The sequence below is a fragment of the Cynoglossus semilaevis genome, chromosome 4 (genome assembly GCF_000523025.1).
Source record: "Cynoglossus semilaevis isolate Cse_v1.0 chromosome 4, Cse_v1.0, whole genome shotgun sequence".
Lineage (NCBI taxonomy): Eukaryota > Metazoa > Chordata > Actinopteri > Pleuronectiformes > Cynoglossidae > Cynoglossus > Cynoglossus semilaevis.
Genome location: NC_024310.1, coordinates 15,616,564 through 15,637,396, shown reverse-complemented (window position 1 = coordinate 15,637,396; position 20,833 = coordinate 15,616,564). Strand labels below are relative to the sequence as shown.

General features: G+C 42.0%; 2 protein-coding genes across 5 annotated transcripts in view; one reads left to right on the top strand and one right to left on the bottom strand.

Annotated features, from left to right (window-relative positions):
- LOC103378377 (neprilysin) overlaps positions 1-5,713 on the top strand; it is a 24,023-nt gene extending 18,310 nt beyond the window's left edge. For 2 of the 4 annotated variants that reach the window (XM_025054901.1, XM_025054902.1), the window contains 6 exons: positions 8-127; positions 248-381; positions 1,003-1,068; positions 1,654-1,749; positions 1,859-1,935; positions 2,029-2,128. In XM_025054901.1, the coding sequence (XP_024910669.1) occupies positions 8-127; positions 248-381; positions 1,003-1,068; positions 1,654-1,749; positions 1,859-1,935; positions 2,029-2,128 (593 nt within the window). Of the gene's footprint in view, positions 1-7; positions 174-247; positions 382-1,002; positions 1,069-1,653; positions 1,750-1,858; positions 1,936-2,028 lie in introns of those variants that run through there. The other 2 variants (XM_008309566.3, XM_025054903.1) reach the window with 2 other exon arrangements.
- LOC103378375 (mediator of RNA polymerase II transcription subunit 13-like) lies at positions 5,322-20,775 on the bottom strand. The gene is made up of 30 exons (XM_008309563.3): positions 20,052-20,775; positions 18,330-18,564; positions 17,742-17,910; positions 16,346-16,491; positions 16,057-16,254; positions 15,709-15,903; positions 15,460-15,616; positions 15,267-15,374; positions 14,179-14,892; positions 13,856-14,072; positions 13,559-13,589; positions 13,338-13,459; positions 13,166-13,256; positions 12,880-13,076; positions 12,575-12,774; positions 11,486-12,375; positions 11,082-11,249; positions 10,534-10,757; positions 10,252-10,447; positions 9,843-10,167; positions 9,344-9,560; positions 8,777-8,968; positions 8,421-8,644; positions 8,106-8,248; positions 7,345-7,503; positions 7,058-7,240; positions 6,804-6,949; positions 6,510-6,674; positions 6,312-6,412; positions 5,322-6,071 (listed from the first exon to the last, which is right to left on the bottom strand). Exons 1-30 carry the CDS (start codon positions 20,115-20,117, stop codon positions 5,939-5,941), a joined length of 6,312 nt encoding a protein of 2,103 aa, XP_008307785.1. The 5' UTR covers positions 20,118-20,775; the 3' UTR covers positions 5,322-5,938.
- Between the last annotated feature and the right edge of the window lie 58 nt (positions 20,776-20,833).

Below are 20,833 nucleotides of genomic sequence, written 5' to 3'. Positions count from 1 at the left end.
TTGTCAGTCTTTCCTGCAGGAATCCTCCAGCCTCCATTCTTCAGTAAAGGTCAGCCCAAATCTCTCAACTACGGAGGCATCGGGATGGTGATTGGTCACGAGTTCACACACGGGTTTGATGACAACGGTACCATTTTCCCTCGTTTTTTCACACTTGGTCCTTGTCTTCTTAGGTTTGGGAATAATCTGTAAAACAGTTTGAACCGTGGCTGAAGCAGCAGGGCCCGTGACTCTGTCTCTTTTTCAGGACGTAACTATGATAAAGACGGAGACCTGAAGGACTGGTGGACTCCAGACTCAGCTCAGCGGTTACTGGAACTGTCCAAGTGCATCGTGGACCAATACAGCAACTTTACCTGGGAACTGGCCAATGGAGTTAATGTAGGTCACAGGGGTTTTATTAAAGATACAAAACACATATACTGTCTAATACAGATGTCCGATATTAACTTTTTGCCGTTATCCAATATGCTGATATTGTCCAAACACCGATACTGATATTTGCAGCCGTTTGCCCCAAAAACTGAGGTAAACGTCTCAGGACCCTACGTCAAAGTCCAGCAAATTTGGCAAAACCCATGTATTGTTATTGGATTTTCATTATCGGAGGAAAAACCGATAACGATCTTACCGATATTACATAATTATGCTAATATCAGGTCGATAATATCAAACATCCCTACTGTCTTATTTTATGTTGTAACATTTTAGCCATATACCCTTCACTTTATAATATTCTAACAATATTTTTAAAAAAATAACTCAGTAAATAACTTGGATATAACTTATAAACAACACAATCTTGAATGTACAGGACATGGCTAAAGGTTAGCAAATTAACTCACATTTGTAATATAATTTAAAAAATGGAAAGAAATAATGTCACAAAATCACCAAGGTATTGATTAAACATCAATCTCATATAGAGCTAAAAGTCAGACAATATAAAACTTTGTTTGTATTGATAAAAACAAAGATTCTTTTCTGTTCTGTCCTCTACAGTTAAATGGCAACAATACACTGGGAGAAAACATGGCCGATAATGGAGGGATACGACAGGCCTATCAGGTGAGAAAAATGTATGTTTTTAATCACCCAAAGATCCTGACACAGCTCCACAGTAAAACTTTAATCTGAAAAATCTACCTGATAACGCCGGTCTGCAGGAGATGTCTGGAGAATCTTGTAGTCACCTACAGTCTCTCTCCTGAGGCCTCTTAGAATATCAAGGCATTTCCTGGAGTTTCCTGGAGCCTCCTGCAAATGAACAGAACCTTAAATAAAACATCCTATAGTTGAGAGCGAGTTGGATTGGAGCATCCTGATTGGTCACTGTTGTGAACACCTTTCTATGAAAACAAAAAAACAATAACAACAACAAAACGTTTTTTTAATGTGTAGGATGTCTGCTTTTTTAATGGGTGTGTGTATGGCAGAATAACTGAACAGTGCCCTCTACTGTGCACCGGACAAAACAGCTTCAGGTTCACTAAATGTAGTATGTGTCTCTCTCAGGTCTAAACCAGTTTAAGGTGGAAGAGACCTTATGTTTGGACTGGTCTTTAGTCATCTGTCTTTCCATCTGTAGTAAAAGTTATTCTGTGTCAGGGCAGGAAACAGGAAGTGACTGTTGGTCTGCTGTCTCCTCTGCAGGCCTACAAGAACTTTATGAAGAAGAATGGAGAAGAAGCTCTGCTGCCTGGAATAGAACTGAACCACAATCAGCTCTTCTTCCTCAACTTCGCTCAGGTGGAGATGATGGAAGGATAGACAGACAGATGAACGAATATTTAACTGCCAACTTACCTTTTTTTGTTTGGCTGCAGCAGATGCTAAGCTAACATGTCTCTTCTCTCAGGTGTGGTGTGGAACACACAGACCGGAGCAGGCGGAGAATTCTGTTAAAGTCGGTCTCCACAGTCCAGGGAAGTTCAGGTGAGCCTCAGCATACAGTGGACTCCTCCGCTCACCTCATCTCCATGACAACCGGGTTAATGTGTCTGTGCCTGTGTCTGCATCTGTCTGCAGGGTTCTAGGTTCTCTTCAGAACTTCCCAGAGTTCGCCTCAGCATTCAGCTGTAACCGCAGTAGCTTCATGGTTCCAGAGAAGGTGTGTCGAGTGTGGTGATGGAGCACAGGACATTCTGTTTCCCTGCAGCATCTCCAGGTCCAGCACAAGGTCCTGGTGCTGGATTTGGCCCCTCGTCATCGGTACCTCTCTTCTGTGATGGTGACAGTGGACAGCACTCTTTCACAGCAGCGTGGAAGGTCTCATCAGCACACGGCAGTGAAGACAAACCCAGCCTGACGCTGATGCTGTATATCCTTTGAGATTATCCTTAAATGATTCTAGATTTATTTTTGGATTATCCTGGAAATATTCTGGATTTATTGGTCCACAGGTCATTCTGAAATCAACCTCAGATTATCTTCTAATTCTGTCTGACTAAAATGTATTATGTCTTCAACAAAAACTATTCTAAGCTTATTTCAAGGTTGTCATGATTGCCAGGATTATTTTACTATCAATAAGAAATGATCTGGATTTATTTCGATATAATACTAAACTAAACTATCAGTGATTTATTTTGGTAAAACTCTGACATTACATTGAAATAATTTTATCAGGATCATACATTTATTTTATCATTATCCTGATATTAGTCTGGCCTTTTTAAAGATTATGCAGACATCATCCTGGATATTTGTTTTAGTTTTTTATTGTCCTTATAGCAACCTGAATTTACTTTCAGATTCTGAAATTGTCCTGTATTTATTTTTCAGAGATCCTTGATTCATTTTGAGATTGTCCAGAAATAATCCTTGATTAATTTTATCATTAAATATTCATGGTTTTATTTATTATTATTTTATTATAAGATTATCCCTAGATTTATTTAAGAATCGTCCTGAAATGATCCTGGATTTAGTTTAAGATTATTCAGAAGCGATCCTAACATTATCCGAGATTATCCTAAATGACCCTGTATTTTTATTAAGGTAATCTGGAGACGATTCTGGATTAATTTAGAGATGATCCTGTATTGATCTTGATTTTTTTTCAACATATTATCCTGGATTTATTTTGAGTATATCCTGTAATGATTCTTGATTTACTTTGAGAATATCCTGACAATATTCTTCAATTTATTTTATGGGGATCCTTCTTTTAGGATTACCCAAAAATGTCAAATGATTTATTTTGAAATTACACTCAAAAAAAATCCTGGATTTGATTTCTTTTGAACACTCTGTATATAAAGATAATCCTGAAATCTTTCTAGATTGTTTTAGGTAATCCTGAAAGGATTCAGGGTTTATTTTGAGGTTAGATTGAAATCATTTGGATTTATTTCGAGTTATCCTGATATTTCCCTGGATTTGTGTGTGTGCGTCAGAGAGATAAAAGCCTTCACATCAAGTGTGACAGAAGCAGCAGTGACCTCAAACCATGAATCATACACAGACTAATGTTCATTAAATCTCAGTCATTTGTTTTTTTGATTTTACTTTTACTCTTTGCCCAGTAACACTTCATATATTTGCTTTTAACAGCAAACATAATTGTCATCAAATCAAACATCAACTGCTGTCAGGCCATTAAGGCATGATATGGGTTGTTCTAAAGGAACAAGTTCCCTTAGAGTCCAGCGCCACTTTTAAAACATTAGAACAGAACCCATCTGAACATGGTTCTTTACACTAAAGAGCTGCAGCGCCCTTAGCCCCACCCACAAGTAATCTTGTGGGTGTAGTGTAACACCGCCCAAAGATGGCGCTGATCCTGCTTCTGTTCTTTTTGTGACGGCTTTATGTTAAAAGTAAAATTGTGTACAGTTTTATACACACACACACGTATTCATACACTTAATTTTTCCACTATAATTTTACTCTAGAAATTAAAAAAAATGTTTTTGGGTTTAAACATCAGTTTTTTCATTTATTGTAAAAATTTAAACTGTTTATTCACAGCAGCTCAGAGAAAGTAAAATAAATTATATCAAATACTACATTAGTTTACTGTTTCACCAAATTCCGTAAAGTGAGGGTTTGAATTCATGAACGTGAGGTGAGACTTGTTTTTTCACTATCTTGAGTTTTAGTCCAGCAGTGAAGATTAATTTTTTTCCTCGATATTTGTTTCTGGTGTTTTATAACGATGGCTGTGAAGTTTCAAAGTGATTTAATTCTTTCATCTTTTATCAGTTCATCCTTCTGCTTCTAACTCAAATCTCCACCTGTACAAAGACAGATATACCTCAGCTGCCTGTATTTACTATATTTAGATACTTTATAATATAAAGATAATAATCATTAAAATTTTGATTTTTTTTTCTTTGGAAATAAATCTTTAAATAATGCTGTAAGTGTACTGTCAATTTTGTGGGTTGTTTATACATGAAGTTTCAAAATTGAAATAATTAAACCACAATCTAAAAGATAATAAAATACTTTTTGGTAAAATTAAATATATGAAATCATTTGTTAATTGAAGTTTCACAAAATGAAGTAAATCCCACAGACTACTTTTCTTAAAAGTACATTACATTTAAAGGAGAAATTACTTTTTATATTGTCCTTACTTTTCATTAATTGTTTTTATATTTATTTCCTTTATTTTGTTATTCTTCATTACCTATGTTACCAAGTTACTTTTTGTTACTTTCTTTTCTTTACCTAATTGTTTTCATCATTTTGTGATACTTTATATCATTACTTTTTGTTACTTGGTTACGTTTTGTTACTTACATTTGTTGAAAACATTTGGAAACTTTATCAAAATGTTACAATAAAATAAGTTGCAAGCTTTATCAGAAATGCACAATAAAAAGTAATGAACAAAAACGAAAATTACAAGAGCAACAAAAAGTATCAGTTATGAAAGTACTGTGGAACCTCAATTTAACGGACTACTGTGGGGTGGGCCGTCAAGAGACCGTGGCCTAAAAGCACCCAGTGCAGTACAAAATACTGTAAATAAATGCAAAAACATGAACCTAAAATAAATGACATACCTAAAGTTGTACAAGTTCCACTTTTTAAATGAACCTAAACTTACCTTGAAGCATTGCTGTGATGGTCTAACACTGCCGTGCTGCGATCGTTTAGTGGGGCCTCATTAACCCACATTGCTCGTTAAGCATGTGTGTTTTCTGCAGATTTTGTCCGTTAATCCAGAGTCCATTGGTTCCGGGACCAATAAATCGAGGATTTACTGTAATGAAGTAACAAAAAGTTACAAAGTAATGAGATGTACAAAACCTTTGTCATTTTTGCTACATTCATTAATTACATTACTGAAGAACAAAAGACAAAAGATGTTTTTAAGTTTGTAGACGCACTTTAATTCTAAAACAGAAGCTACACCTTCAGTAGCGGCACACAATTATATGTACACAATATACACACACTCGCTCTCACACACACACACATACCCAAACTTACCTAAATCTGTTTATATAAAATAGATCATCTGACAACATTTGTACCTTTAATTCATCTTCAGTTTTTCCTGTCAACACAAACTCTTGTCCAGTTTTTTGTTCACTGTCCACATTTTCCAACTGCAAAAACACTGAGTGGTTTTTATTTTTTAGAAAAAATAAGATTCTAAATGTCAGGAGTAAACACATTTGTGTCCCGGCAGTCGCTCTTTAAAATGCTTCCGGGAATTTTCTGTTATTTATAAAAAGATCTTTAAAAAAATCCACATTTAAAAATTTTGAATAAATAATTATATGCAGGCATTTTTTCCTCATCATAAAATCTGCTAGATTTTCATCTACGCTCTTTAAAAACACTTAATTCTCCTTCAGCAAACGTCCTCCTGACCTCTCCTCACTTCCCAAACCTCTGAAATTGATTCTTGGCATCTGATTGGATGGAGACAGAAAAGGTGGTGCTGGAGGCAGAATAGGGGCAGAGCAACCACCAGGTGTTAGAGAACGTTCATGATGAAGTTGTACATCTGGGTCAGAACCACAAAGTGCACGGGGAGACACGAGCGCCTGTCCTGTGTGGCAGGGTCACAGGTCAGCCAGGAGAGGGCGTTGTATTGTTCCAGAACAAATCTAACCAGAACAACAAACAGGCAAAAAAAACCCAACAGCATTACAACAAGTCAGCCAGGAGATAGCGCTGTAATGCTATAGAGAACACAAACAACATTTGATCTTGTTTGATTTCAACACCTTTCCCTGCACTGACACAGAGATACTTCAGAAGAACGTGAGAGAACACAGACTCTAAATTCTACTCTTGCATGGTTCTGGTTCCACATTTATGGGTTCAGAGGTGTTGAGGTTGAGTACCTGAGAACATCTGAAGTGTGGTTCGAGTCCAGAGGGTGGGAGTGTTTACTGTGCAGCAGCTCATCTGATTGGACAGAGGACACGTGCAGGTGTAGAGATGCCTGGATTACATAAAAAAAGGCACACCGTGTTACTGGAGTCCAACAGGAGGATTTGTTCTGACATCACACACTGATTCAACTGTTTAGGTTTCTTTACCTTGAGGAAGAGAGGACACTGGTTTTGGGCCTGAGGACAAGCGGACCAGAACCAGTCCGGCAGAGGACCTGCTTTGGCCGTGGACACAAAGTAACCTAGAGCCATGGGCTGCTGAAGGATATTTAGAGCCTCCTCATGGGACTCCATTCGGTCTGTGCTCTGGCCCTTTAAGACAAAAAAAAAAAAAAAGAATATATACATTATGTTTTTGTAAACATTTCTTGTTTCTTGGGATTATTCTTTTTTTATTTTTTTTTAACACAACAGACAGTTAAAATAGAAATTGTGACTGACCTTGATTCCATCTCCCCCCTGATGATAGTGGGAGCCTGGGGAGTGAACAGGGGAGGTGGTAGGGGAGTTAGGCAGGATGTTGATGAGGTCTGGATCCACCATGTCGTTGTCAAACAGGTCAAAGATTCCCATCCCATCAGATCCATCTAATCATCGGACAGAAAAAAAAAATAGACAACAGATTACTTTGTGAAATTTTGAAAAATGTTTGCTGGGAGAGTGAGACAGACAGAGAAGAGAGAGAGAGACAGTACCAGGGTTTATAGGATTAAAGTTGATGTCGATGGGCTCGGTGGTGTTGGTGTTGACCTGCACCATGGCTGAGGTGGGAAACACCAGGATATGGGTGCAAGACGTGTCCTGAGGTGTACTGAGCTGAGACGTCTGCATGTTCAACGTGGTGCTGCGACCAAAGACTGACCCAGTCGACACAGAGTCTGCAGAGGTGAGACAAACCTGGTTAGAACTTTAAAACTGGCGTATCTTTGACCTCAAACCTCTGGTTTTCTCTTTTTTTTCACTTTTTTTGTTTTGTTTTTACCTGGAAGGATCACAAAAGACCCCTGTGGTTCCATGGCAACCAGACAAGCACTGAGGATGCTGGGAGTGTCAGCAGCGGATATTCCACACATCCGACATGTTTCCTTCAGGCGTTTGCTGAGGGACTGAAGATTCCGTCTGCTCAGCAAAATGCTCCAGTCTGAAAAAGAACCAGGGAGAAGGGACTGCATCTGTTCCTCCAGAAAATGCCTATATTTGCACCACATATGACCAAAAAGCAAGGGATGTAATGATGCATCATGAATTCAAACTCAAAAGAGTTCTGTATCAGAGATTTTGAAGACATTTTGATAGGCTGACCTTTTCCCAAATTTGGAATGACAACGACATTAGTGAGATATTTGTCACTTTTATTTAAAGTGTATCTTTTCGTGTATATTTTTCCTCTACAGACATCTGTGGGCTAAAATGACTGATTTTCTCTAAGGATTTTGGTTTAATGACCTAGAACCTAGTTTACTGTTTCACTTACAGTGAGATATCAGACCAAACAACGTGAGTAATTCAAATGCATGCACCGCCTAACAGCAGCTCACACACCCCCTTTGGGAGTATAAAACATTTGTCATTACTTTAATATCTGGGGCGATTTGGTATTTTTAGTAGAGTAAGAACAGCACAATGCTCCAGGCTAGCATTTGCCTGTACAACTGCTGCCACCTTGAGGCATTACATAGGCACTACCTTAATGAAAGGGAAGTGAATACAGGTTTAATTTTTTTTATGTGGTTGCCTGGTTACCTCTCAGCTCTCCGTGGCCCATCCTTCCTAGCCGTCCAATGACGACCCTCCAAGGCAGTGATGTCACCTGCACCAGGCTAAGACACCACTCCCAGAGCTTCTGCAGACCCAGTCGTCTGGCTGAACCCTTTTTCCTGCGAGCTCTGAGACAAACAAATACATTTCATGTTTCTTAAATGAACTGTGTTTATTATTAACAAAACCAAACCAAACACATGTATAGGAGAGTGATCATTATGATTGGACTGCAATGCTATTTCTTACTACTGCTCCTCCCTCACCACCACTAGCGCCCTCTTCCTGGACTACACTCACCTGTTGGGAACATCGATGCTAATGATGCAGGTCTCCAGCAGTTCTCCGTGCTGGTCTGTACACGAGGCTAGGAGCCAGCGCTGGTCATGTGACAGGCAGTAACCCACGAACAGAACGTTGTATTTCTGTGATGCTTCGCCAAACGTCTCTCCAAGCTCCGTCTGCTTGTCCTTGACCGGAGCCAAGATGAAGGGTGGCGTGTAGAGACGAAGACACTCGGGCCTCTGCACGAGACAACAGTGTCAAACATGATTTACAGCCAACTCTTTTGAACCATTTTTTATGACAACAACAGTGGAAATAATTATAGAGGTGGTATATATATTAGAAGTCGGTAGAGATAAACCCGGTCATACCTCAGGATTCTTTAGAGCGGTGTCGAGGGCCAGCCCAGGGCCAAAGCCTGTCAGAGTCTTGAAGTTGGTAGAGTTTGGCAGAGGTCGCCGACATTGGGTGAAGACGGAAAAGGCCAGAGATTTGAGGTGTTGACCATAGAGATGACGCTCACCACTGTGCACCGGCTGCAGCAGGTACTGACAGGGAACAATCTGATAGAAGAGAAATAAAAAAAAAAACAGTTCTGTCAAAAATCTCTCTTTCTGCTCAGCTGTTTTAACCCAATTTTCACAACAGTCTGACTGAGTGTCATTTAAACTAATGAGTCATATTCTCTTAATTTAAGAAATCGTATGTACAATAACTTTTAGTTGACTCTGTAAATTTTAATGACACGGTCAAACTTTTATCTTGTGTAAATAAAAGCTAAACTTCAGTCATTTTTCAGATTTAGCATTTTTGCTAAGCAAAATGGTGTAACAGCTCTAACAGTCTTTGTGGCTCAGTGGAAATACAGGTAAACACAAAGACAGAAAAAGCTCAAGGAGACAAGAGTGCTGCCTATAAAGTTGCTGCTATAGCCATACCTGCACAGAGACTGCATGTCTGATGTGGGCAGGTAAGAAGTGTAGCATATCCATGTAGCAGCGCAGAAGACCCAGAGTGAAGGTGCTGGAGTGGACTTCTCTGTCCCCGTCCATGTAGCTGAAGGGGTCCACAATGTAGACCACAATGGCTGGAGGGTAGGACACAGCATGGGATTCTCCGTCTGTAGGCTTGCCCACTTTGTCCCGTTCCATTGTGCTAGGGAGGGAGAAAAAAAAAACAAAACACATTTTAATAAACAACTGACCTATAAAAAACAAAACCTAGAACGGTATATCCATTAGTCTACAGGTTTTCCACAGTAAGAGGACTGTAGATTCCATAATTACACAACAGCAGGAAATTAAAGCAAGGTACCGCACCAGAGACACTTGTAAATTTCCCACTGGAACTATATGCATGTTTACTGTTTGAGAGTCTTTAGGTACTCCATTATTCCAAGAGTGAAGGAGCCACATGTCTGAAGATATAAGAACCCACCTCTCTGGTGTCTCACTGGAACCTTGTGTTTGATTGGTCGATGCTCCATTCTCTGAAAGCCCTGCTACCCCCTGCTGTGGGGGCTGCAGTCCATTATGTGAGGCACCACCCTGCAAAACTGTAGATCCAAAGGGAGAGTAGGAGCCAGGCTTGGCTGAGGTGGTCTGTGAGCCTGAGGACGATGAAGGAGCAGCCCCACCACTGCCAAGCTGAGGGGGCACTGCAGAGCTAGCGTTGGAAAGTCCTGAGGAACTGAAGGTCTGAGAGGAGGAGCAGCGCTGGGACAAGAGTGAGCTGTCTAGAATCTGCTCTGACAGGTATGGAGCTAAAAAGAAAACAAAAACAAAACATCAATCATCTTCCTGCTACGACTATGTATCTGTAGGCATGACATCAGGGTGCTTCGTACCTAGGTCGTAGCGACACACTTGGGCAAAGAGTTTGAGCTTATTAATGGAATCATTGTTTCCCTCTCTGGACGAGACCTTGATCAACCAGTCACTGAGGGGCTGCTCTGGCAGGTTCCTTCCCTCTGTGGTACCGACCTTAAGAATGCCATCAGGGTGGTTTTTACAGATGGGTCTGTGTTGTCCCAGCTGGCATGCCTGTGAAAAAACAGAAAAACAAAGGCTTAAAAATTGGTTCTGGTGGCTATCAGACCAAGAGAGTTAAGGTCCTGCCAGGTCCCCACCTCATACATAGCACACAGATCTTTAAAGAAGATCTTGGCCCCGTGGAGCAGAGCCTCATTTTCTGGGCAGATGACGACGTAACCAATGTCTCTCTGGGAGCCAAAAGGATCCAAAAGAAGTTTCTCCCAGTAAGGCAGACCAAATGGAGACAGAACCACAAAGTCGTACTCGTAGCCCACCAAGAAGGTGGGAATGGGCAGAGGTTCAGGAGACTCATCAGTGCCTAAGGGAAAAAACTAGATTATTAGTTTGAACACAAATGAATGATTCTAAACCAGGGACAGGCAGCCAGGAAATGTCTTTCATTTCATCATAAATAGTATTGGATACAATTACAGAATCTGTGCCTAGAACAAGAAACATTATCGCTAATTCCCACTGCAGGAACTAAAACAAGTAGGCAGGGACCAGGGACAACGCATTGCTTTAATTATAAAGGTAGCAAAAACTGGTCTTGAGTTGAACATCCAGACTTCAAGAATTGTCTTGAAATAATCCTAATTTTTGGAAGTCAGATAGTAGGTTAAAAGATAGATCTGACACACACCATATGACCCCCTGCCGGCCATCTTGTGGAACTGCTGCCAGGTGAGTGGTCCCTGAACACCCCAGGAGCGGACACTCCTCTTCTTCTGGATGGTGTCCTGCAGGACAGGCTGGAGGGACAGCAGGACACGCAGGACGTCCTGAGAGAAAAGCTTGCTCATATCTGCAGCTGGAAGAATAAAAAAAAAAAAAAAAAAAAAAATTTTTCTTTTTTAGGCCGGGGGAAAAAAAAAAAAAAAAAAAAAAGGTTTTTTTTTTTTGGGGGGGGAAAAAAAAAAAAAAAAAAAAAAGGTTTTTTTTTTTTGGGGGGGGAAAAAAAAAAAAAAAAAAAAACGAAGTCTTTCATTTTTAGGTCAGGAGAAAATAACAGATAAAGTAGCAAGGGCACGTTAGATGAAGACGTACATTTACATTTTGGCCACTGATGGAGACAGGTGCTCTTCACCAGCGCTTCATCCACTTTTCCTCCCGACATGTTGTCCATGAACTGCCGGCCGTGCTCCAGGGCCATGTAGCAGTCGTTGTAACAGTCTCTCTCCCCAACTCTCAAGAATGAACTGTGGGTGGCACTGGCTTTTGGGTACTCCACTCCTGCCATTGGGGCAAAGGGGTTGGTGCACTGGTCCTGCAGCAGCAGGATCAGCTCATCCGGAGGCTTCTCCTTCAGGCCACTGACCTGGTTCGTCATAGAAGCACGGAGCTCCTCAAAACAACGCTCGGTGTCCCGGCTCGCATCCGAGCCTCGACCCACCACGTCCAGCTCATCCTCCAGGAAGAGCCCCGCGGACTGTCCGAAACGACGGTTGGTGACTGCGCTGAAGCCGCAGGTGCAGGGATACTGGGCCTCACCGTTGTCTTTGAGGTACACACCCACGTCAGCACCTCGGATGTTCATGTTGCAGACACACACGCAGCAGCTGTCAAAGTTGCAGTCCTTGTAGAGGTTCATTACCGACTCAGAGAGGATGAGGGTGACGAAGAGGCTGTGGGCCTCAGGGATAGAAGGGACAGTGGCTGGCTCCACTGAACTCAGAGGCCGGCAGGTGGAAGGGGTGGAGGCAGGGGAGTAGAGGTCAGAGTTGTCATATTTGAGGGAGCCCTGGACACTAGACGGTCCACGGGGAGTCCGTGGTGTACGCGGTGTGCGAGGCGTAGGTACGGAGAATCGTGGCGTGGCTGGAGATGGCAAGATTCCTGCACCACTGTTACTGGGTGGAGCACTGCTGGATATAAAGGGTGTGTGTGTCTGAGGGGTGTAGCTCTGACTGTAGTCTGGTTCCACACTGGGAACATTACTGTAACACAGACACACAAACACTTTTATTGGTGACATTTTTAAAACAGCCTATAACTGCCTAACTCTTTTACACAGCAGTTGTTTATATTCCATAAAAAAATAACTGTTCCAAGTCATTGGTGTCTCTGGTAGGGTTTTTTATCCATTTGCAGTGCAGGTATAATGTTCTGGACTGTGGGAGTGTCACAGAATCTCACCTGTCTTTGGTCAGGAGGTTGACGTTTGTCACTGGTGCCATCAGGTCCATTTTACCCAGGGTCCAGCTGGGCGTGTAGGAGCAGTTGTCTGGCAGTTTGATGGGCAGCAGGCACTGGCTGGGCAGTGACTTCAGAGGAGCATACATGGAGCAGCCAATCAATGACTGACACGTGTCCGGCTTGTACACAAAAGAAAAGTCCTGGAGGTGGAGAGGAAACTTTTAGGAAACTTGAAAAAACTTTGAATTACTTCTGACAGTCAAGTATTGGGTTCTATATTTTAGTTTCAGATGCGATCGTCCTACCTTGATCTCAGAAGGCTTAGGGCTACAGAATCCCTCCTCCACCTCCATTTTGAAGTGGGTGTTGAGCTGGCTTCCATCCATCAGAACCAGGCCCGCCCCTGCTTCCAGGCTCTCTTTGCTGCTGGAGTTCATGGGGGAGTATCCTTGCTGCTCTAAGGATGGAGGTGTTGGAAACATCTGGTGCAGATCGACTGAGCCTGCAAATAAATACCACACTGTAACTTCTGTCTCTGCATCATATGTGCTATCAAGAACAAACAGTGCTGTGTTTTTCTATTCTTCTTACTTATGGAAGACAGAGAGTCCAGAGTGGTGGCTTTGGCTTCTTTACAGCCAAACTTGTCCTCAGCTGCAGCTCCAGTTCTTTTAGATCCAGGCTGTGAACAGAGGGAAACATTATTTTACCTTCAATTCCTAGAATCTGGATTTTTACACTCTCTTCAGGCCGTGACATTTACCGTCAACTCATCTTCGTCGGAGTTAAATATTTTGTCTAGGTCACTGAAGGACACGGCCAGGTCGTTCTCGTGGATGAGACTAGTGGAGGCCAAAGATTTTGTACCAGATGGGCCCTGACCATCTGTAACACAGGACAAATCAGAGACGACAGCGTTAGAGGAAGAACTGCATTTTCACATTTGACAAATTAGAAGATATCAGGTATATTCAACATTTTTACCATCTGCTGAATTTCCAGTTCCTTCTTCCACCTGAGTCAGACAAGGAAAATTTACAAGTTACAAGAATTAATTCATTGATGCAGAAAAATGGTTGGATAACTTCACACAAATGTTGTTCATAATAGACAGCACAGATTTATTGACGTTTCATGTTTAACAGAGCTCACTCAGATTGAATGGTCATCTTTAGTATCTATTTGACCGTGATGTCTACCATATATCACTCTTGACCTTTAACAAGACTAACACTATTATGGATTTTCAGTTATGAAATACTGAACAGAATGAAGCCAGACCTTGTGTTTCCTGTTTCCTTCTCTGTCAGCTCCAGACTTTTCTTTCCTGTCAGTGAAGGTGAATTCGTCGTCACCCTCTTCGAAAGCGTAAGGATCTGGCTCATCACTGTGGTCTTCGTCCGCTGTGGGAGGGGCCAAATGGCTGCTCTTTCGTTGGGTGTAGGTCTTCACCAGTTCCTGTGACACTTTCAACTGGTGTGAGGAGCCAGACATGACTCTGGGAGAAGAGAAGAGTGAGTGAAGAGTCAACACATTAGGCTAAAGACTGAATGGAATTTTCTACTGGTGTTTGTGAAGATGAGGGAAGTATTTTATCAGCTTACTCAGTCACCGATACTACACTTTCCGATCCTAAATTTCCTCCACAATCTTCTCGAAATCTATCTACCGGCAGCTGAGGGGTCATAAAGTTGGTGGCTTTCTTCCTGGGCAGCTTGAAGTACTTCCAGGGATTGTGGGAAGAATCTTCATTGGGATTTATGGCTGATCCTATAAAGACAGTAGGTTCATGACTTTCACTGTAGGCTGAAGGAAGGGGAAGGAGCAGGTTCTCCAACGGAGGCTCCTCAGACAAACTCTTCTGTGGCAGTAGGCAGGGTTCCACTGAGGGGGGATAGAAAGTCTGGTGAACAGGCGTGGATGAGTTTTTTGCTCCACACGAGGTCCCGTCACCTTCACTCTGATCACAGGGATGGGGGCTGAGAGGAGGAGGCGGTGGGGAGCCTGTGAGGTCTGAGGGAGGACCGTGGGAATGCAGAACAGGAGCTTTAGAGGAGGCTGCTGCGTCCACATGGTGTAGGCTGGGGTAGGTGGCCTCATCCTGAGGCCTGAGACAAAGCCTCTGGGTCTGTGGCTCTAAGGACTGATCCTCAGACACAGAGTTGCGGTGGTGAAAAGGTGTCTGTGGCCTCTTCTGCTGCTTCTCCACCTTCTCCAGCTTGTCTCCCATCTTGTGTTTGGGAGCAAGAAGAGGAGCTGGACCTGATGCTGGCAGGTGGGCTGAGGTGCTGCTGGATCGCTGCTTCTGATTCTTATGTCTGCAAGAACACAAACACACTGGAGTTACAGGACATATCTCCTAACATCACTGATGATGGACCATTATCATAGCAGAAAGTAACTCTGAGAAGTTCCCTGAATTATGTGTATTTTCTTCTGCAGAACTTAATAGAAAGACCTAAGGTAAGTATCAGGCCCTGTGTGCTTTTGATAGTTTACCATGAAGTTGGTGCATTTCTCTTGTGGTAGGTATGATCAACAAATTTAATTACTTTTAAGAGCTGCTTAAGACCAATAAAAATTAGGATCTTTACTATGGTAAAATTTGAAATAAACTACATGTGAAATAAACTGAACTATGCTGTTCAGTTCAACAAGTATAGAACTGATGTCAGCTAACTGTTTTCGGCACCTTAAGCAGTTGCAATGGGGTCTATGAGACGATTCTACAAAACCCCACTGTCCGGTTTTATCAGGCCCCTCCTCACAGTTTCCATTTGTCAAGGATGTAAACTTCCTCCTAGAATAAACAAACAAAATCATGTCACTGGTCTTAGTGAGAGCAAGATCTGTCACTGACTACGTCTTGATGATGGTACACGCACTTGTTATCTGTGCGATTGATGTTGTACTCCTGCCACACCGACTCCACCATGTGGCTGACCAGCCTTCGAGGGATTTTTCCACCATGGAGCATGTTGTTGTTGCTGTAGCCATCAGAGGCCGATGACAACTTGAGCCACTTGTAGGCAGGCTGATAGTCTGTGAAGAAACAACAACAATAATGTAAACAGTCAGCACAACTAGGCAATAAGACACAACCATGAGAAGGGAGGTCCAGGTCCAGATCTCACCAGTCTGAGCCTCCTCTGGAGATGTTGGAGGAGTCAGAGTGACAGAGGACATGGCAGGGTCTCTGTGTACTGCCTGGCCCTGTTGAGCCACACACAGACTTCCTGAGGTGTTGAGCGAGCCCTGAGGGACCACAGCAGGGAGGTCTGACAGAGGGAGGAGCACCAGGCAGGAGGGATACACCATCCTGACGCCAGCTGCAAACACAAGCACATACACAAAATAAGGACAGTAAAAAAAAAAAAACTATACTGTATTTAACATATATATGTAGCCATCAAAAATGTTCTCAATGTGCAGTGGGTCTGTGTGTATGATACTAAACACATACAACACTACAAATGCCTCACCAACAAGAACCTCCACAGCTGCAAGGGAGTCGTCCTCCCAATCCGTGTCCTCCATCTTATCTTCCTGGATTTCCTTGGAACTGGGGCTGATGGGATAGAACTGCCTCCACTCCTCAATGAGCTTCTGAGTGGGGTGGTCTGACATCTTGAAAGCCTGACCGGTGAGGGTCCCGTTTAAACCATATGGGCTGAGAATGACTGGAGGACAGAAAAGAGTCAGAATGAACCCTAATTGTTTTTAAGATGTCACACATCAGCAGAGGCTGGGTGGTGTGGGGTAGGGTTGCACCTTGCAGGGGGCTGGAGCTCTGTTGGGCAACGCTGAGGTGCTCCTTATTCAGCCACTGCAAAGGCTGGTGTTGAGCGATCTCCACACTGGTGCACACATTGCTGTCGCCGTGTACAAAGAAGTTGAAGGAACACGACAGATGCTCGCTGTGCAGTCAATGTTAAAAACAGAAATCAGAGGATCAGTTCACAACATTAACCCTGTGGGGTTTCAGACACAAATAAAGAATCTGCTCAGGAGTACATTTGGCTGTCAGTCAACATACCACACTGAAAACCTTCATATAGAACAACTGTGATAAAGATTTTGCTATCTGGACATTTACTGTATAGATCAGCAATCCAGTAAAACTGAATATAGCGGCGGTTTTATCCTAATTTTCAGGGTCAACATTTTCACTGTCTATACTTTTATATTTTTAAAGCTGTATCTTTGACACTTGCCTGAAACAAGTCTGTGGTAATGTATATATTGTGATAAAGATCAATACTTGACAGTACAATCAACTATCAATTTGTTTTCATGCCCCAGTTTCATATGCAGGAGAAAATTAATGACACAAAACAAAAACCCAGGGGGAACATAACCGACAACCCCACAACATATCATCTATATTTTTTAGCTTCTCCAGGAAGAGCCGACTTTTAATGTACTGAAACAGGGCTCATTGATACGGTTGCTGTAACTCAAAGAACAATGTCAGCGTTTTCTGGGGATTGCCCTGCCAGTTAAGAGGACAAGGAGACAGATGGACTCACTGTTTCTGCCTCGCACAAACACAGATAGACACACCAGGGTGTTTTCACAGAAAACATACCCATTTTACTAGATCCTCATTTTTTTTATTCTAACACTAACTGGTAAAACACACATAACTGTCAGAAAAGGCTGTATCTGACACAAGTATGCCGTCAGCAAAAAAATGTTTAAACATAGTGACTCAAACCAAGTTATCAGGGATGTCAGGGAATCCTCAGAGCCAATACACTTTGTATTCCATAGCTTTCCTCATTCAGGGTTGTGTCATGTAGACAACAAGAGAATTCTGACCGCAGCTCAGCCACAGTAGAGGTGCAGGGATGATCTATCATAATCCCACTGCCTCAAAATCTTCTCTACTTTCTGAGATGTGAAAACAAATAATCCAGCTACTACTATGACATTTAATCCAGACATTCAAGGCTTTTCTGCAGAATCCAAAACTGACAGACCAACACCATCTAGACACTGTAGTTTTATCTTTTTTTATGGACTGTGTAGGCTGCAGACTTAAAACAATGACATGTTTTCGGCCTGGGCTTTGCCTGTAAAAACAAAGTCCTCTCTTTTTCCTACAAAACTTAGAGAACGTGTCAAATGGGTTTATAGCAGACTGATGTGTGGGGGTCTGGGGTACCTCTTGTTAATGCTCTTCTCATCCTTCTGGTATGGTTTCACAAACCACCTGCCGATGCGGACAAAGCCGCGGTTCATGAGGCATCGCTCCAGAAGGTTGTGGATGGCTTTGAACAGGAGTGTTCGACACTCGTACGACAGGCCGCTCTCCCACTCGCCATCCTCCTCACCTAAATAGGCAAAATTTCCTTAAACATCAAAACTCTTTCACAAGCTTTTGTGTACAGGTCTTAAACCCTAACCCTAACCCTAACCCCCACTGACTGGTGATGCCTGTACTACCTGTTGAAATGTGCCTTCAGCCTCACAGAAGAAAATACTGTGAGGCACAATAGATTTTTACACCTACATCTACAGAATCTAGGCTTTACCTAAAACCAGTGGTGCCAAGACCACCTCAAATCTGCATGCATTTTAAATATTGGAAGTATTGTCTTCACAAAATAAAAGTGTGAATATTGTATTAGGAATTACACACCTTAACAAGTTTAAAGGGCTAAAATATATGGATATATTAATTATATTAATTAACGTCAAGATTTACAACACTAGGAGTTGCACAGTTGTACAACTTTATGTAACCACTCACTGGATAGATCGTGATGGATAAGTTCAGCAAAGCTTGGGTCGTCCCCCCACCAGAAAAGCCAGAGTTCCCTGCGGCCCGGGGTGTGGTGTCTCCTCCACACACTCAGCACATCGGCCGCCAAACAGCGGCTGAAACTGCAGAGTATTGGATCCTCCTCCGTCACAGGGAACAGGATGGGTGAGGAGGTGGGGCCCTGCCATACAAAACGCCTCCACTTGATTCCAGTCAAATCAGCCTGAAGAGGAAAAAAGATAAAAATAAAAAAGAAGCAGCTTCATTTGACATGTAGAAAATAGAAACAAATGCTGCAACAATGTTCTGATTGTGACAATGAGCTTTAAAAAATTCAATTTCCCCAGCGCAGGATCAATAAAGTTCAATCTTAAACTCAAACAACATCAAGTATTTCTATACTATGTAGATACAAACACTGGGAATGATATGAATTAAATACCTTCTTTGATATGAATGTGTTCCACTTTCACACAGTGACAAAATTCACTGCTGTATTTGAAAACAAAATAAGTCTTTGTGACATAATTATTGACCCTATATTAATAAAAACTTCCAAAGTTCATATTTGGTTCAAACCACACTGACTTTGAGGTCAGATTCTTAAATTCTGTTGTACTTTTAGCTATCAATCACAGAACCAGAGTACACTTTAATGTCTATTATCTTTTAGGTTATTTAAATGGCTACATGAGATTTTGGATTGTTTTTGCTTTTGTCCTCTGATAACAAAACACACCACCCTGACTTTTGCCAGAACTTGATAAACAGTTAAACAGATAAACTGTTTAGATGCAAACCATTCCTGACAGGAAGTGTTTGCAAGTCACATATCTAATAAAGCAGAAAACGAAAGCACAGACACAAGTCTTATCATATTTGAAGGTATGCTGTGTAGGATTTGACAGCATCTTGCGATAGGCTGACTGTGGAGGTTGACAACCCGACTCCAAGAAAATATTTTGTTTGCCTACTGTAACCTAATGCAATATTTCAAGATGGCAGCAGAGTGCTGCACCTGATGTACATAGGTGTATGAACTGAGGAGAAATAAACATTTGCTTACAGGTCTGTGGACTTCACTCAAACAAAATACATAATTTGTATTTCCCATTTATGCAAATGTATACTTTTAGTAGAGATTTTGGTACAGAATGCTGGACTAGAAGACCATCTGACCCCTGTGATATAAGAGCACGTCACTGTTATGAAAGTGAACTAGATCACAAACGTGCATGTTACAAAGGTGTATCATGCACACTACGATAGAGGTAGTAACATTAACGTGTCCTTGTGCTGTAGCGGGACTACAGCTAACTGCTGGAACATACACCAAATGTTAGGCTTAGGAAAGTAACCTGGATCACGAAAACTCGCGAGGGTGTGAACGTACATTATGCACATAGCGAACATATATGCACGGGAGATGACCAGCAGTTAAATTCTGCGAAAAAAATAATTAATGTTAATGTTTTGGAAGGTATTCTGTGGGGAATGTGTAGAGTACAGGCCCTGATGCCTTCAGTCAAAGCTGCAACTGACGTTAGCAACAGCAGTAGCAATAACAGCAGCAGCAGCAGCAAAAACAGCATTAGCATTGGTGAAGTGTTGCCTGGCCAGACAGAAATTAGTTTTGACCTTAGAAAGACGTTTATTCATAAAATAATCCATCAATAAAAGCCTTGGGTGTTGTGTGCGGATCCAACTCACCAGACAGAAGAGGTTGGAGTGGCAGTCCTCCAAACTGGCCCCGTTTGCTACAAAGCACGAACTCATCCTGTGTCAATGCGGTGCCGAAGCTCTCAGGTCCATGGTCCGAGGATCAGAATGAGCAATTACAGCGGTCACTCTCAGTGAGCCCCTATTCACTGCAGTTTGTGTTTTTTGATTTGTTTTGGAAATCACAGTCTTTGAAGCGCCCAGTTAGCAGTTAGCCGCTAACTCCCATTAGAAATGTATTGTTTGACGATGCCCAGAGCTAGCCTACTGCTAACATGACTTCAACCGTCAAACGGTTCCGTTCTCACATGACACTATAGTTCAAATTTAAGAATTAAAAAGTTGATTTAACAATAAAGATAAAAACTTTAAACAGTGTAAAAGGGAAACAGTACAAAGTAAAGCCTTTAACGACGAGTCTGTGCTAATGCTACCGTTAGCTAGTGAGTGATGTGAAGGAACTCTTATTAGCCAGTTAGCATAGTTAGCTCCACCGTTATCAAACAATTCGTACCACAGCCACTGCTGCGCGAAATACATTAGAAAGTTCCAAGTCCCAGGGAAACCGATTCAAGCGATTGCGAGACTGCTCATGGTCTTGGGGCCTGGGGACATCCGGATCCAGATTGAAGTCCAGATCCAGATCATTCCATTCTTTCACTTCAGGGATTGAATTGTTTAATGGCGGCCAGCAGGACAACTTCGCTTCTCTTTCGCCTCCTATTGGTGGCTTTGTGTCGATGCCTTTACGTCACAGCTTTGTGACAAGATGA